The 15,699-nt window shown below is 43.7% G+C and overlaps 1 protein-coding gene across 2 annotated transcripts in view; it reads right to left on the bottom strand.

Annotated features, from left to right (window-relative positions):
- The window catches only part of ENOX2 (ecto-NOX disulfide-thiol exchanger 2), a 42,319-nt gene that overhangs the window by 8,894 nt on the left and 17,726 nt on the right, over positions 1-15,699 (bottom strand). For both annotated transcript variants that reach the window (XM_056859221.1, XM_056859222.1), the window contains exons 8-10: positions 7,910-8,016; positions 4,557-4,668; positions 2,041-2,219 (exon numbers count right to left, since the gene is read on the bottom strand). In XM_056859221.1, the coding sequence (XP_056715199.1) occupies positions 2,041-2,219; positions 4,557-4,668; positions 7,910-8,016 (398 nt within the window). The remainder of the gene's footprint in view (positions 1-2,040; positions 2,220-4,556; positions 4,669-7,909; positions 8,017-15,699) is intronic.

Raw genomic sequence — 15,699 nt, 5'->3', positions numbered from 1 at the left:
AGCCGCCAGCAGATAGACAAGGGGGAATGGTCGCTGGACAGACAAGTCTTTCTGCAGATAACAAAGAGGTTTGGGAGTCCAGCGGTGGATCTGTTCGCCGCTCCAAACAACCACCAAACTCCAAGGTACTTCGCAAGATTCAAGCATCCAGGAGCCGAAGGGATAGATGCGCTGGAGTCGACATGGCTTCAGGGTCTTCTGTTTGCTTTCCCTCCTCTTCCAATCATTCCGAGAGCACTTCGAAAGGTCAGACAGGAAATGGCTCGGGTCATCTTCATCGCCCTGCACTGGCCCTGAAGACCTTGGTTCTCGACCCTGAGGGAGCTATCTCAACAGGAACCCTGGCCTCTTCCTCCAGTTCCGGATCTGTTACACCAGGGTCCTCTACTACATCCGGATCCAACATGGCTGCAACTGACCGCCTGGGCCTTGAAAGGAGACGGTTACTAGTGCTAGGATATTCGGCGGAAGTGGTTTCCACCATGCAAGAGGCAAGAAAGGAGTCTACCAAGCAAATCTATAACCTCTCTTGGAGGGCATTCACCTGGTGGTGCGAGCGCAAACACCTGGATCCGATGTCCATCTCTGTGGGAAAACTACTGGAATTTCTCCAAGATGGAGTGGTAAAATCACTGAAGGCATCCACTCTTAGAAGACAAGTGGCAGCCATAGCTACTGTGATCCCACAGCTGGAGGGCTTCGCCATCGGCAGACATCCTCACGTGGTCGCCTTCCTGAAAGGGGTATCGGCTATGTCCCCACCAGTGTGCCACAGGTTTCCCACTTGACGTCTCAACGTAGTTCTCCAGGCGTAACAAAGCATCCATTCGAACCCTTAAGAAAGGTGTCCTTATCTTTCCTCAGGATGAAGGTGTTGTTTCTTACGGCGGTCACCTCCGCCAGAAGATTCTCTGAACTGGGATCTCTCTCCTCTAGAGAGGGGTTATGCATTTTCCACGCGGACAAGGTCGTCCTGTGCCCAGATCCGACCTTCATCCCCAAAGTAAATTCAAGGTTCCACCTTCAGCAAGAAATTAGCCTACCATCTTTTTGCCCACGCCCTTCCCATCCTAGGGAGAAGGATTGGCACACTTTGGACTTGAGACGGGCCTTACGGATCTACCTGTGTCGGACGGCAGATGTTAGGCGTTCTGACGCCTTGTTAATCTCAGTTTCTGCTCCTAACATGGGCAGTAAGATGTCCAGCATAGCCATCAGTCGTTGCATTCGGCAATGCATACAACTCTGCTATCAACACAGCTGGGATTACCGCCCACTCAGTCTGCAGTTCTGCTACTTCGGCGGCATTCGACAGACAGGCCTCAGTTGAAGAAATCTGTAAAGCGGCAACTTGGTCTAGCCTATCCACCTTCACGCGTCACTACAAGATAGATTCCTTCTCCTCGTCGGATGCTGCTTTCGGCAGAAGGGTCCTTCAACACGTAGTGACAGATGTTTGACCCACCCATTGATGTACACTTTTGAAGATCCCACTGCTGAAGATGTCCTCCGAGCTCAGTTGGAGAATGGGACCTTAGCTTACCTGTGAGGGTCCCTTCTCTACTGAGGGAGGAGGACATCTTGCCCGCCCAGGGTGAAGATGAAGGGCTACGAATTGAAGAAAGGGATCCGACAGAGCTGAAGCAAGAATTGTTGCCAACAGTTGGGAGATGATCTTCGATTCATTCCCCCTATGTTATATGTGTTCATAGTTCCATGTTATTAACCGGTTCTGATTATCTGTTCGCAGTGTTCCTCAAGTTTAGTAGTTCATATGTTCTAAATTTATCCTGCTTGGGAAGTTATCAAACTGGAAAGCAGGGGGCGCTCCTAGCCCAGAGAAGGAGAAGTGAAGATTTTTTAACTCCTGCCTCCCTGCGCATAGGGTGATAAAACCCGCTGCTGAAGATGTCCTCCTCCCTCAGTAGAGAAATCAAGGTCCCATTCATGTCAGACAGGTGAGTGTCATCACTCCCACACCACCCCCATTCTCCTTAACTGCTGCGGCTGGGGGGTTTGCCTGTCTCAAAGGAGTCCTACCTGCTGCATGCCTTGCAGAGCCTGCTGAAGGAGTTTTAGCTGCTGGTCCTTTGTCAAGTCTTCATCACGGCCTTTGCCCTGCTCCTGCTTCAAGAGCTCTACTTCATTCCTGTAGGCATCTAGCTGGCAGCGTAGGCTATCGTTTTCTTCCTTCAGAGATTCTGTTTGCGATATTAAAGCTGGGGGGGGAATAAGGAGGCAGAGTGACCACTGTGGTAGACAGGCATCTCTGAGTGAAACCTGACAAGTTTTAGCTTGGGAGGCGGATGCATTTTTAAACAAGGAGCAACTAAGGGTCTCCACTGAGGGGGTCTCTCTTCTTCCAGAGCCAGCAAGAACAGGGGAAACCCCGTGTGATGTAGCAGTTGAGAGTGTCAGACTGGGATCTGAGAGACCCAAGTTTGACTCCCCATTCTGCTATGGCAACTTTGCTGGGTGACCTTGGGCCAGTCACACATTACCAGCCTAACCTACCTCACAGGGTTGTTGTGAGGATAACATGCAGGAAAGGAGAATGGAATAAGCTACTTCGGGTCCCTGTTCGGGAGAAAGTTGGAATATAAATGAGGTAGGTAAGTCGATAATTTACTTATTTAATTATTCAATTCATAAGGGGAAGACTGCTGTTTTTCACATACTAAAGTAAAAATAAAACCCAGTTAAGGTAACCTGCCTGGCCTTTCTTCTGCTTATTTCTGAAAGACTACCCAGAAACGCTACCTCCTACACCCTGTCCATCTTTACCTGAGTTTCAATCAGAGTGGAGTGAGCAGAGCATCCTTCAATCACTGGATGAGCCAAATTACCAAGCCTGTCTTTTCCTTTCCCGCCGTGTGGGTTCTTTACCTCTTTCTCTCTTGCTTTGAGCAGCATCATCAATCCACTGACGCCTCTCCAACAGACCCAGGGAAGCCCAGAGACAGGTGTGTACACACACCAAAGCCCAGCCCACAATTTTGCTTTCCCCAGCTTGCAGCCCAAGGGCATGAATTCACTGCTGCCACATAGCTCCCTCCCTTTCAAGAGCTCTCTTCCAAGGACCCGGCTACACTGCCTGAACTCAAGAGGGGCTTCCTGTAGATCTGGCAATATCCCATGCCACTTTTACACCACCGTTTGCCACCCACCACCATTGCTGCTGGCTGCCACCTGCCATGCTCGTGGACCTCCTGGCTGGCAAGTTAACAAAACCAGGTGGAAACTTGGAAAGACGTTCTGGGGTTGGCAGTTTCTGGGGCCATTCTTCTTTCCCAAGGTCCCATGTGGCTCGCCTCTCCAATTCCCAGCAGGCAGATCAACAGCAACAGCATCTGCGATTGTGTTCATAGTACGCAGCCCGCATGCTTTCCCGTCAGTCCAGGTTCGCTAGCTCCTGATTGCCACAGGCCCCTGATATGGGATGTTGAAGACCAGAGGCAAAGTGGAATGCAGACAGCAAACTCCAGTGGTGCAGGAAAGCCCAGAGTCTTTTCACCCCTAAAAGTGTGAGTGGTCAGTGTTTGTATCTGTGGGTCTTCTTCTGCTTATGTATGGGTTATGCAAATGTCTGCCTGTCTGTGTGACGAGGACTGTGCTTAACTCCTTGAACATAGTGCGTGCATGCCCAGGCGTCTTGTTCTGTGGTTCGACTGCTATTTTTTAAATTATCTGTTCAGCCCTTGTTTTGAGTTCGCTAGATGGATACACTAACTGTCCTTGGGATTGGTCTCATAAGAACATAAGAAAAGCCCTGCTGGATCAGACCAAGGCCCATCAAGTCCAGCAGTCTGTTCACACAGTGGCCAACCAGGTGCCTCTAGGAAGCCCACAAACAAGAAGACTGCCACAGCATTGTTCTGCCTGTGTTCCAAAGTACCTAATATAATAGGCATGCTCCTCTGATCCTGGAGAGAATAGGTATGCATCATGACTAGTATCCATTTTGACTAGTAGCCATGAATAGCCCTCTCCTCCATGAACATGTCCACTCCCCTCTTAAAGCCTTCAGTGTTCCCCCATCTGTACAAATGGATTTTTTTTCTGAAGCCTTCTAAGCCCTTAATGACGTGTGTATTACACACGTGATTTGATGTGTAGCCTTCAGCTGGACTCACTGCCTGCTCCACTTGTACCTTCAAATTCTTGTTCTGTACTAGTAAAACAATTGTAATCTGGATTGTATTTGGATGATTTACAAGTGGACGGCATTGCTTGGTGTAAGCACATGCAAGAGCGTTCTACTGGATGAACAGAACATTTTCTGTATTCGCTGGCTGCCTGTGACCAGGACTTTGTGCAGCAATACTAGTGCCTTTTAGGATTTGATGTTAGAATCACTGATCTGTAGCAACACAGATATGGATTTGTGCTTGCAGAGGTAGGTTATTCCAGTTTATGGGGCTGCAGCAAGTCGCTGGCACCCAGTGGAAGACCCTAAGGCTCTGGCAGTAAAAGGGAGAACATGCACACTTGAGGGCCACCCACCCTGGATTAGAAAATTCTAGCTGCCTTTCAAGCACTGACAGTCCTTTGGGTACCTGATTCTTCTGTCTCTTTGGTCTCTGATGGCTCTGTGTCATCATCAGACATTTCCATCTCCTCTTCTCGTCGGATACCCATCAGCTCATCGTTGTGAATGTTACGGATTTCCTGGAATTTTAAAGAGTGGTTTTTAAAAAAATGAAAGTGTTGTTATTCACTCGGCGTGCTGATCGCAGCTAAGAACCTGCCAGAAGTAGGAGGGTTAAAAGAATTAGAGGGGGAGGAAAGCTAAGGACTACATGTTAGGGGTAACTGCCCAAAGCATACCACCACCAGTCAAGTTCCCTATTTGCAGTCAGAGGATGCAAACTTCTACAACATTCACTCACTGATTTTGGGACATTTTTGCATGGAATTCTAGAACTCTCCCTTCCTGCCCTGGAGATAAGTACTGTAACTTATATAACTCACATGATATTCAAAATAATTTGAATTGTCATTTTATCTTCATCATCACCATTAGTGATAAAGACAGAGACTGAAAGCGGGGCTCAAATCCATGAGTGACCTGAGATGTTAACCAAGGCCTCCCAGGTGCCCACCTTGAGCACCCAGGAAACCAAAGTCTATAACAGCCATGCCCAAGAGTAGAAGGGTGGTCTGTCATTTTGGAGATCTCGTGCAGGAAGATGCAAAGTGAGCATCTCGCTTTGTTCCCTGGGCACTGGGTGAGAAATTCCCCTGACTCTCAAGGCCTTCCTTGGGCGCCAAAGGAGAGTTCTGCTGTTCTCCAGCAGCTGGCACAAGGAAAAATGTTTGGATACAAAAAGAAGCGGAAGTGCTCATCAGGGCTGGATGGGGGAGTTTGTTCCTGCTCCCAGGGCACCTGCAACATCCTACCCTTTACTGCCAGCTCTTTCCATCTCTGTCCAAGTCCTCACAACGCTATTAGGGGACAGCCTCATTCCTCCATCCTGTCACTCGATAAACTATTTCTTGCACCAGTTCAGTTTATTTACAAGCATTTGACCAGCAGATAAATGTTGTTACAACTGATCTATTTCTTGCACCAAACGTCAAGCCATCTCGAGACCTTGAGAGCACCTACCTAACTGGCATGATGGAAAGGGGAAAAGAAAGAGGATAACCTTTAGATTGTTGCGGGTAGTCCGTGCCTAGTAGTACCAATGCACTGTCCTCCTTGTGAGCTAAGCTAGCCTGACAAACACCCTGACCTATAACCTGTTTGTGGTTTATTACACCTGCTCAACTCTTGTGAGACCTGCCACTTTGATATTTGGTAAGCCTTTGTTCCCAGGAGCATAGGTAACACTGTCTGCTATGCCTGCAGGGCTTGTTCATGAGAACATATATTAATTCTGTCCTATTTGAATGTTCTTCATCTAAGGAATGTATTCCCTGTCTGTTTTCCACATAGGAGGGTCATGTTCAGCAAAATCCTTGGATGTTATCCTGGGGGTATTCTCTGCTCTGCTTTCAAAAGCGGGACCAGTCTCTATGATGGACGGAGGCAACGTGGGAGCAGATGGAGCAGAAGAGATCTGGTAACAACCACGCAGGCAAACTCTTTTAAGACTACAGATACAAACTCGTCTTTTGAAGCTCAGGTTCCTGCTCCTTCCTCATCTAGCTTCATTGTTGGCGAACACAGACTGGGACTTAAAAGTGCTCAAGATTGACTAAACCGCAAACATGGCTTCACTGCAAACGTACGGATTACTCTGCAGGGAAGGCTGGCCAAAGTCAACATTTCCTTTTACTTCACCACTCCCCGGCACTATTCCAGAAGAAGACTCCCACGGGACAAGTACTGCCGTATGCGATGGGGTTACCTGCCACCATAACTTACCTGAGCTTGCCACAATTTGCAAGGTACCCCCAACTTTAAAAAAAATTGGTCTGCTATGACTTACACGAGTCCTGCTGCTTTCATCCCTTGGTTATGGACACAAAGGGTAGCAGATTTCTCACCGGGTGAGTCAGGAAAGTTTTGAGCACAGTATGAAAGCAGACACTGCCGCTGAGGTTTCTGAGGCTGAATGCAAGAGTCACCCCTCCATAAAACTACCTTTCTGGTTCAAGCCTAGCCTGCTGAAGCCCAAAGGCACATCACGGTCTCCCAACCCATTATGCGGGTCAATGAGCAGAGGCACTGGGGAGAAAAGGGAAAGAGAAATTCGACCTCCACCGTGTGCTGGTTCCTTCTGTCATGTCCCGTGCCTGTGCTGCCCTGAAGGCCTGCTAGCCAAGCACACGAACGAAACTTTTCAAAGGTTCTTTGGAACGTCTCAAAATGGATTTGTCTGCACAAATCACCACCACTGGGGCTTCCCTCAAAATAAGCCTGGCATGTTTGGTATTGCTGTTGCAGACTTCAGTAGCACGCCCTTCACACCATCGGCCAGTATTGCTGATTTAGGATACGCTTGATGGATCAGAGACTTAAACCCCTTCAACAACAGAGCCTTGTAAAACCATACCTGACAGTTCTTCATCTGGTATCTTCAGGGGCTAGAGAGAGGGACTACCTGTACCTCAGTGCCCATAGTAGAATGGTTATTGCAATTCAGAATGATTATTTACAGATACCCAGCCTCTGCTACAACTTCCTTCCTCGATAGTGTCCGTACCTCGTGAGCTGTCAGTGGTCTCCACGAACAAGAGAAGTTTCTAAATAGCTACTGTGGTGCTCCCAAAAGCCCAAATCTACTTTTTCAGGAGAGCCAGAGTGTGTGGTGGTTAAGAGTGGTGGTTTGGAGCAGTGGACTCTGATCTGGAGAAAAGGGTTTGATTCCCCACTCCTTTACAAGAGCGGCAGACGCTAATCTGATGAACTGGATTTGTTTCCTCTCTCCTACACATGAAGCCAGCTGGGTGACCTTGGACTAGTCACAGTTCTCTCAGCCCCACCTACCTCACAGGGTGCAGAGGGGAAGGGAAGGTGATTGTAAGCTGTTTTGATTCTTCCTTAAGTGGTAGAGAAAGTTGGCATATAAAAACCAACTCTTCTTTTTTTCACCAAAGCAGCATTACAACCTCCTGTACAAAGATGCAAAAAAATTCCTTAACGCTACTCCAACTAGCACGTCCAGTACAATCCTATGCCAAGTTCCTCCAGTCTAAGCCCACTGAAATCGTGGGGCTTGAACTCGGCATAGGATTTCACTGATGGTTCATGATCCGTTGCTATTCCTGGCTACTTCCCAACAGTGTTTATGAAGGGCCCGTCTCCCCCTCCGCTCAACCTTCCAGGTTTGCATTTTGTTACGATCTTACCTCCACCTGTGCTGCAACTCACCCTTCAGGGCAGGACTAGACAAATCCATCTGATGAGCAAGACTGCGGGCCAAAAGGAGCTAACAAAATAAAAATAAAAGAAGGTACCAACCTCGGCTTGCTTACACCACACGCTGATGTTCTTACGCTGCGCTTTCGTGAAATGATCCCAAGCCTTTTGTTTGGAGGCAGAATGGTACACGGCCACTATCTGCTCGACTGCGGTTTCAAATCGGCAGGCAGAACCAGGCCACAATATCATCCAGAGAGGGCAAGAGAAAGGAGTACAGGAGTAAGAGAGCGGGTTCAAGCAGGCAGCCGGTTTGTTATGAGTCTTTACTGGGTGGAGGCCACAACTGAGATGGTGCCCCGGGAAGATGCAGGGACTTCTGAGGCCCACACTGTGGATCAAGCAGTGAAACAGGCAAGTTCTGTCGATTCTCTCCCTCCCCCCAGTCAAGCAGAAGTGCCCAGGCCAATTAAGGAAATGGTCTTGATGAGAAGGAAGGCCACAATGAAATGTAGGAACACACCCCAAAAAAGGAGCTTTTCTGGAAACTCAATGGGGAAGCAACCGTCACTGATATGAAATCTGACATTTGGCTAGAGGTACATCCCTCCACTTCACAATTAAGGGTCATAATCAGAACTGTGTATTGCAGGACTTCGTAACTGCAGATTGGTACTACACACCGAATTCAGCACTTGGGAATCTTGGCTTTCATTTCTAAAAACTAAGTTACTACTCCTCACTGCTGCAAGGATAAAACCTTGAAAGCTGATGGGTACTGCACATTTTAAAATCCTCAGAAGCTTGAGGGGGCTGAGTCTGATTTCCAGTGACCAGGAAGGCAAGTTTTGTTCTTGTTTCATTCACCACGGCATTCAGAAATCATGCAAAACCTGTCCATCCGCAAATCTGCATAGTTTATGAAAGTCTCAAAACCAAAAGAGTTCTGGTACTAAATTCTGATGAATTGTTTTAAACAAAGTATACACAACCTTGATACTAACCTGATAACTGTGATGTGTTACCCCATACCTCACAGATTAACAGAGATTTTCCCCACACACACACCTCCCACCACTTCCTAAATTTCATTATAGGCCAATTTACATCCTCTATTTGCTGGCATTCCTGTTGTTTTCCTATATGTTTATAAATATAATTATTTTTGAAAATATCATCCATTCCATTTCAAATTGAATTAAAATGTATTGTACATGAATTAACAGAATAATATGTCACAAACTTCTGGCCAAACTTTAGATGAGACTCTGTGCAAAGAGATAAAATTTATTCCTGCAACTTTTCCACTGTTCAAGCCAAAGGGTTCTGGTTGATTTATGTGGAGAGCCTGTGGCTCAGTGGTAGAGCATCTGCTTGGCATGCAGAAGGTCCCAGGTTCAATCCCCAGCATCTCAAGTTAAAGGGACTAGGCAAGTAGGTGATGGGAAAGACCTTTGAGACCCTGGAGAGCCGCTGTCGGTCAGAGGAGACAATACTGACTTTGATGGACCAAGGGTCTGATTCAGTATAAGGCAGCTTCTTGTGTTCATTTTATGGAATAATTACTTTTATTCAGCTTAAACAGTGGTTATTGCCAACATCATGAAGGGATTCAGACTGAGGATTCATTCCTCTTGCTCCCTCAATGACTACTAACTCTAAAACTTGTACCATACCTTCTTCTGGACTTCCAGCACCAGGTATTTGTTTTACATTAGCAGAAATTAAACGGTTTGAAATCCAAGCTACGCAGAATTCAGAATTACAGAGCTCTCTTGGTAACCGCGGGAGAATGAAGGGCATACTGCACTGTCATCCACAACAAAGTAACCTTAAGAACAGAAATCAAGGCCCAGGTGCAAGACTCTGCACATTCACTGCAATGCTGCCATCTCCAGGGACTTAGTTGGTTAATTACTCAGCTCCAGAGAATGAAGAAGAGAGAACTGAAGGATGTTAATGTAAATATGACCTCATTCCTGGGGCCAAATCCTGATCAGCAATGTGGCAATGTAAAAAAGAAAAAAGAAAAAAAGAGCACACCTAGGGTTTGGGGGGAAAAAAACACTAAACATTCCAGGAGTGAATGTAAGCCCCGCAGTAGAGGGGGAGAGGCGGGATAGAAATCTAAAATATAAATAAATAAATGAGGGAATGCAGTAATATTACATTACCTTGGACTTAAATCTGCCATTTAGAAAGATGACCTGCAGAGACTCAAACAGACAGAAAGATGCCATAGACCTACCTTTGCTGCCTACATCCTCAACAATCTCCAAAAGGTACAAGGCTACTGTTAACACAGAAGCAGCCTGTGGAAAGGTAGGGCTAGGCAGGAAATGTTGCAGAGAGAAATTACAATCAGATCCCTTGTGTGTGTACACAGAAGGAAAAGAGTGTAGAGATTTTTGAAACTTAATTAATTATTGGTGGCTGGGCACACCCTCGCCATTTTAATATTGGTTCCACAGAACCCTGATTCTTGCCATATTGAAATATTGGTCATAACAAATTCTGGGTCTATGGAATGCTCCTGGCCAAAGTTCACTGACTGTATACTGACCTCCTTACCTCAGTAACTTTAAAGAGATTATCTTAGGGTAATCCAATCATTCTATGTAACAGACAGCCAATGTTTGCTCAAAGGATGCTGGCTTCAAGATAGAATGTATCATTGTCTTTCTTTCCTTTTGATCTCATTAATCATTAATTGTGGTATGCCTTGCCTAAGTTCCATTGTGTGATCACTGACTGACTTTTGCTATCCATTGTAATATTCCTTAATAAAACTGAGAGATCACTGGGGCAATTCAGATTGATCTCTGGAACTCAAGACTCTATGCGTCTTCCCTCAAAGCACTGTGCGTGCTTTCCCCAAGGCACTTTCGGGGCGCCTTCCCTTCATCTGGCGCCCGAACAGGGATTTGATGCAAGCCCGCTTACTTCACCAGGCAAGGGCTTCGAGGTGCACCCTTCATTCTGTTTACAGAATCCCAGGTAAGTATGGGCTCCTTCCTCTCTGCTGGACAGCAGAGGCATGTGGAGGAATTGAGCTATCTTTTAGAGAAGATAGGACAGAGCATTTCCAGCTCACAGCTTTCTCAGCTGGTTCAAGAAATAGGGGAACAGTGTCCTTGGTACCCTGAACAAGGATCCCTAAGATTGGGAAAAAATAGGAAAGGTTCTTCACACTGAGCCAAGAGCATCCATTCATATTCTGCAGCTCTGGCATTTGTGTCGGTATGCCATTGAGAAATTTGGTCCCTCTGACAGTCCTCTCCTCACCTTATCAATTGTCTCCCCTCCATCTCAGTATCAGTTACTTGTAGTAGCTCCTCTATCGGCACTTCCTGAGTGCTCAAATCCTCCTCAGGAGGGAAAAAAAAACGCAAGTCCTCTAGGTCCTGTGATCAAAAATGCCTTTGAACAAATGGTGGAAGGAGTGACAGAGAATGGCAAGGTGGAGGCTAAGGGACTGGCAGAATTGTTGGAGGTATTTCCTATCACATATGAGCAGGATGCACAGGGAAATATTCAAATTAATTATGCCCCTCTTTCTCATTCAGTTTTTAGTGAAGCAAGGACAACAGATCACATGGCAGGTAAAGGGCAGTTTTCTACATTGGAAACACAAGATCAGCTGGCTCAGGTAACTTTGACAGCCAGCACCCAATGTGCCCTTTGGGCTTTTTTAAAAATTCCAGTCACAGAGGTGCCACCTCCTTGAGAATACAGGAAAAGGAAAAAATCCATACCCTATGGGTCTAAAGTTTTCAATTCATTTCAAGTTATTGTTGATGGCTAAAATGTTTTCAATACTTTCTTTTGCAGCAAACAAGATTTATAGAGCTATCCTGAACAAGCAACCCAGTGGAACAGTTCGTTTCTCCAATTTTGAGTCTCTTTCTTGAATGAATGGCAGTGTGAATGTGTTGTCTACTCTTGACCTATTTGTCTAATTTAAAGTTATTGCTAGCAATCTGAAGATATATTTATAGTTGGGTAACCCATTATGATCACCTTTACTTTAATGTTGTTGCTATTTGAAAATATTGCAATCTTTTTATATGTCATGATGTTCAATAGAAATTGAACCTCTCCAGTCAGAGGATGTGTACCCAAATCAGCCAATGTTTAACTCTTCATTTACAGGTGAATGAAGGAAACTGAGCCTCTTCAGCAAGGAAATTTGTTTTTGTCCTTTCTAATCTAACTTTTGTCTAATATTGAAAATGTGTAGGTTTTAGTCATGGTTTGCAATTGTAGTGAAACCTCCTTGGCTCAGAGAAGTCTATCTGGCACAGGAAGGAAATAATTATATAGTGTGTTTTCTCCTTGTAGGAAATGGTATTGTGTATGTGTTTTCATGGTTGAATATATGTCTCTGTACCATTTAGAATGTTCACTTGGAACAACAGTGAATGGCATTTCAAAAAAGCCCGCCCAGCTTTTTTAATGTCAGTTCATGAAGAAAACTAAGAATAAAAACACGTTTTGGTAGAAAAGGAACAAAAATTGGCAAGACAAAAATTCTAAAATTTTCTAAACAGGGTTTTTGTTAATCCTTAAGGTACCATGGATTAATAAAAGTCTTGCTACAGTTCTTGTGTGATATGAATTTCAGGACAGTTATCTATCACTTAGTCTCTTTTAACCTGCTTATTTTGCATTATGGTTTAAGTATAGAATATAAGTTATGCATTTTACTTTTAATGTGTATTACTGCGCAGTGATATGTTTAGTAATATGTTTAGTAATATATTTTTAGTAATATGAGTTTAGTAATATATTTTTAGTAATATGCTTTCAGTAATATGTTTCCTCCATTTGCTTCATTTTGCATAGATGTATAGAGAAGTAGGTATTTGAGAAAGTAAAATTGTAGGAATGGCCTTTTGCCTAAGACTGCAGTCAGAAGCCACAGAATGGGATTTTTTAATAGGAACTTGGTGAATGGTTTTTGAATTGTCTAGAAATATGCAGAATCTCCCTCTCTCACCTGGGAATTGCTGCTCTTATTAGAGGCAAATTTTTCCTCAGGTTGACTTCTATTGTAACTTTGGATTATCAAAAGAAAAAAGACATTAAGTTCTGGTTCCAATTTGGTAAAAACTGAAATTTGTATAGCATGGGGCTTAAAGCAATCCCCATGGAAGTTTTTTGTTTATGTGTCCGATCTAAACCTATTATAACTTTGTGAGCATGACTCTCTGTACATGTACAGAGACACGTGCTCTATTTTGCTCTCGCCTTCAGTTTTCCCTGTGGGAGCTCTATATATTTGTTTGACTACTACATGTCTTTATAATTTGCCTAAAGATTCTAACATGCATAAGACATTGCAGCTTCATTTTTTATTGGTCTTTTGTAATTGGCTAATTTTAAAGTTTGTTCTTACTACAATGAAATGCTCATGGTATAAAGTCCAACCTTTTTGTACAGTGCTGTCATGGGTCATCATTTCATCTCATGAGCAGATTTTCTCCCATTTTGAGTAGTTTTATATAGATAGGTTATTACTATTTTAAGAATGCATTTTGCTTTTAATTCATAAGTACCATAATCAAATAGTTCTTGCTTTTATGATTTTGTTTTGAAAATTAATTGGCACTCAGAATGTATTTTGAATTGTCAAAGAATTGAGAGGCAGGGAGTAGCCTCTTCTGTCCTGCCTCCAATCTTTTGTCCTGTTTTGTGTGTGTTTGCTTTCAAGAACAAGCCCTCAACAATCTTTTGTTTGTGCCGCTCACTGTCCTCGGCGCTCTGCACATGCACAGAGACACAGTCCCTTTGCCCTCCTTTTTGTTACTCTCACCCCCGTTCCTTCTCTCATAGGAACCTTTCACACTTGCTTGCAAATTACACATGACATCTAAGGAAGAGCTTTGTTTTGGAAATTTTAGTTTTAATTTGGAAAGGTGTCAAATTGAATTTTGTTTTGCTACTACAATTGTGGCTGCCTTACCATACGGCATTTTGTACATGCTCTTGGGCATCACGCCTCTCTGTCATGTTCAGCCAACCGGCAACACAAGTTTTTTTTTAAAAAAAGTTTGTCTTTTTTATTTTGGAAAGCTATTGTTAAGTTTGTACACTCTACCCTTCTTGGTAAGTATTTTTACTTGTTTTCAGTGTTTTTTTTAACCAGAGGCTCTTTGTTTATTTTTGTTTCCTTTCCCTTTTGAATACATCTTTGTTTTAATTTCATGTATGCTAGGGTTCCCCTAAAAGGACCCCTCAGGAATCTTGCTTTCTATCCTCTAGCAGTGTGAGAGAGAGACACCTTTTTTCAATTTATTTTATAAATATGTATATTGCCTTGATTAATTATGTCAATCTGCTTTAGGATCTCCTATCCTGCCAACTGTAACTGGTCTTTATCATATGTCTTGTTTGCTCTGCTTCAAGGTGCAATGCTCTCGCAGAGCACCTTTTCAGCCACTAATATGTCTATCCTTAAGTATGCAGGCCTCTGCTCTCGAGCCACAGCAACTACTGGTGGACCTCCCTGCTGCAGGCTCCTCCAGTACTCCTCTATGCCATCTCCAGGCAGGAGAACTCCTGGCATGCAGCAACACGGGTTAAACTGCTGCAGCCTCCCTGCTGGTCTCCGCCCTCTGACGTTATCTGGAAGGGGCAAAGCAACTGAAAAAAGGAACCCTTCACTTGTTTTTCTTACAAAACCAAATTTTATAGATTCAATTTATCTCCCTTTGCTCAAGTGCTTGACTATTTTGTGTTTTATTGTTGATTTTACATGTTTTAATCTTTGTGTTTTTGTTCTGTACAAAGTTTCTCACCTCATCCCACTTCTGACACCAGCTACTCCCGCCGAAGAAAGGGAATGATCTTCCATATATTTTCATTATGTAATACCAACTGCAAGGGACTGCCCCTTGCATCACTGATAATGCCCCCTACATATGTATCCCAAGCATTTCAAACATTTTGTACACAATGAGATATCAAGCTATGCCATGGAATTCCATACATTTCTACTGCCCAGACTGTTGTAGAACTGTTTCTTGAAAAAAACAGTTCTACAAAAACAATTAAAAAAGGTTGAAATGTGGACCTTCACATCAGAAGTGGATATAATCATAACTGAACATAGTTTTATTTGCTCTTAATCATTTAACTGTTAATTTTGAGAATTTTTGCTCAGCTCAGTGCTAATTCAGTGACAATTTTGTGTATTATGTTAAGTCAAAGAGTTCAAGCTGTCAGTTTTGCTGATCACCTACAATTTAAAATCTGGGAACGTTTAATGTATTTAATGTATCTCATTTTTGCTTGTTTGTATTCCTGTATGTAAATATCCTGTAAATTTCTAAATGAATCTGATATTCAATATTCTACCCTAAGCTAACTAGTCTTATAAACTCCCCGCAGATGCTTTCTCCTTATATACTCCTTTTGTTGCCTTACAAGAAAACATTTCCTGTGTTCACATGATAAATTGTACCTCCTCTAAGGCTTCTGGAGGGTGTTCATCTTATGGAACTATTTTAAACCTCAAAATGTATCAATGTATCAAAATTATGTATCAAAATTATGCCTATATTTCTTTGCCATCTGGATGGGTTTTCTACATGTGGACAGCGAACTTTTAATTATGTTCCTGCCAATTTGTCAGCAGTACAATGTTGTCTTAGCCGATTCTCCATCTTACTTACTGATAAAAATAATCTTAGCATTCAAAAGTCAAAACGGGAATCACAAATATTAGATGCACAATGTGACTCCAACGTTCATCTTTTGTCTCAAGCTGAATATGTTGCTCTGGCCACCTCATTGGTAGGCGTGCCTGGTTTAGCTGTTTATAATCATTGTCAAATCTCAGCCATTGCATGTTCTTTAACAAAAAGACTTAATGTAACCTCTACCGCTCT

Source organism: Euleptes europaea, chromosome 13 (genome assembly GCF_029931775.1).
Source record: "Euleptes europaea isolate rEulEur1 chromosome 13, rEulEur1.hap1, whole genome shotgun sequence".
Lineage (NCBI taxonomy): Eukaryota > Metazoa > Chordata > Lepidosauria > Squamata > Sphaerodactylidae > Euleptes > Euleptes europaea.
Note: the sequence above shows the minus strand (reverse complement) of the source record. Positions and strands in the feature narration are given on the sequence as shown.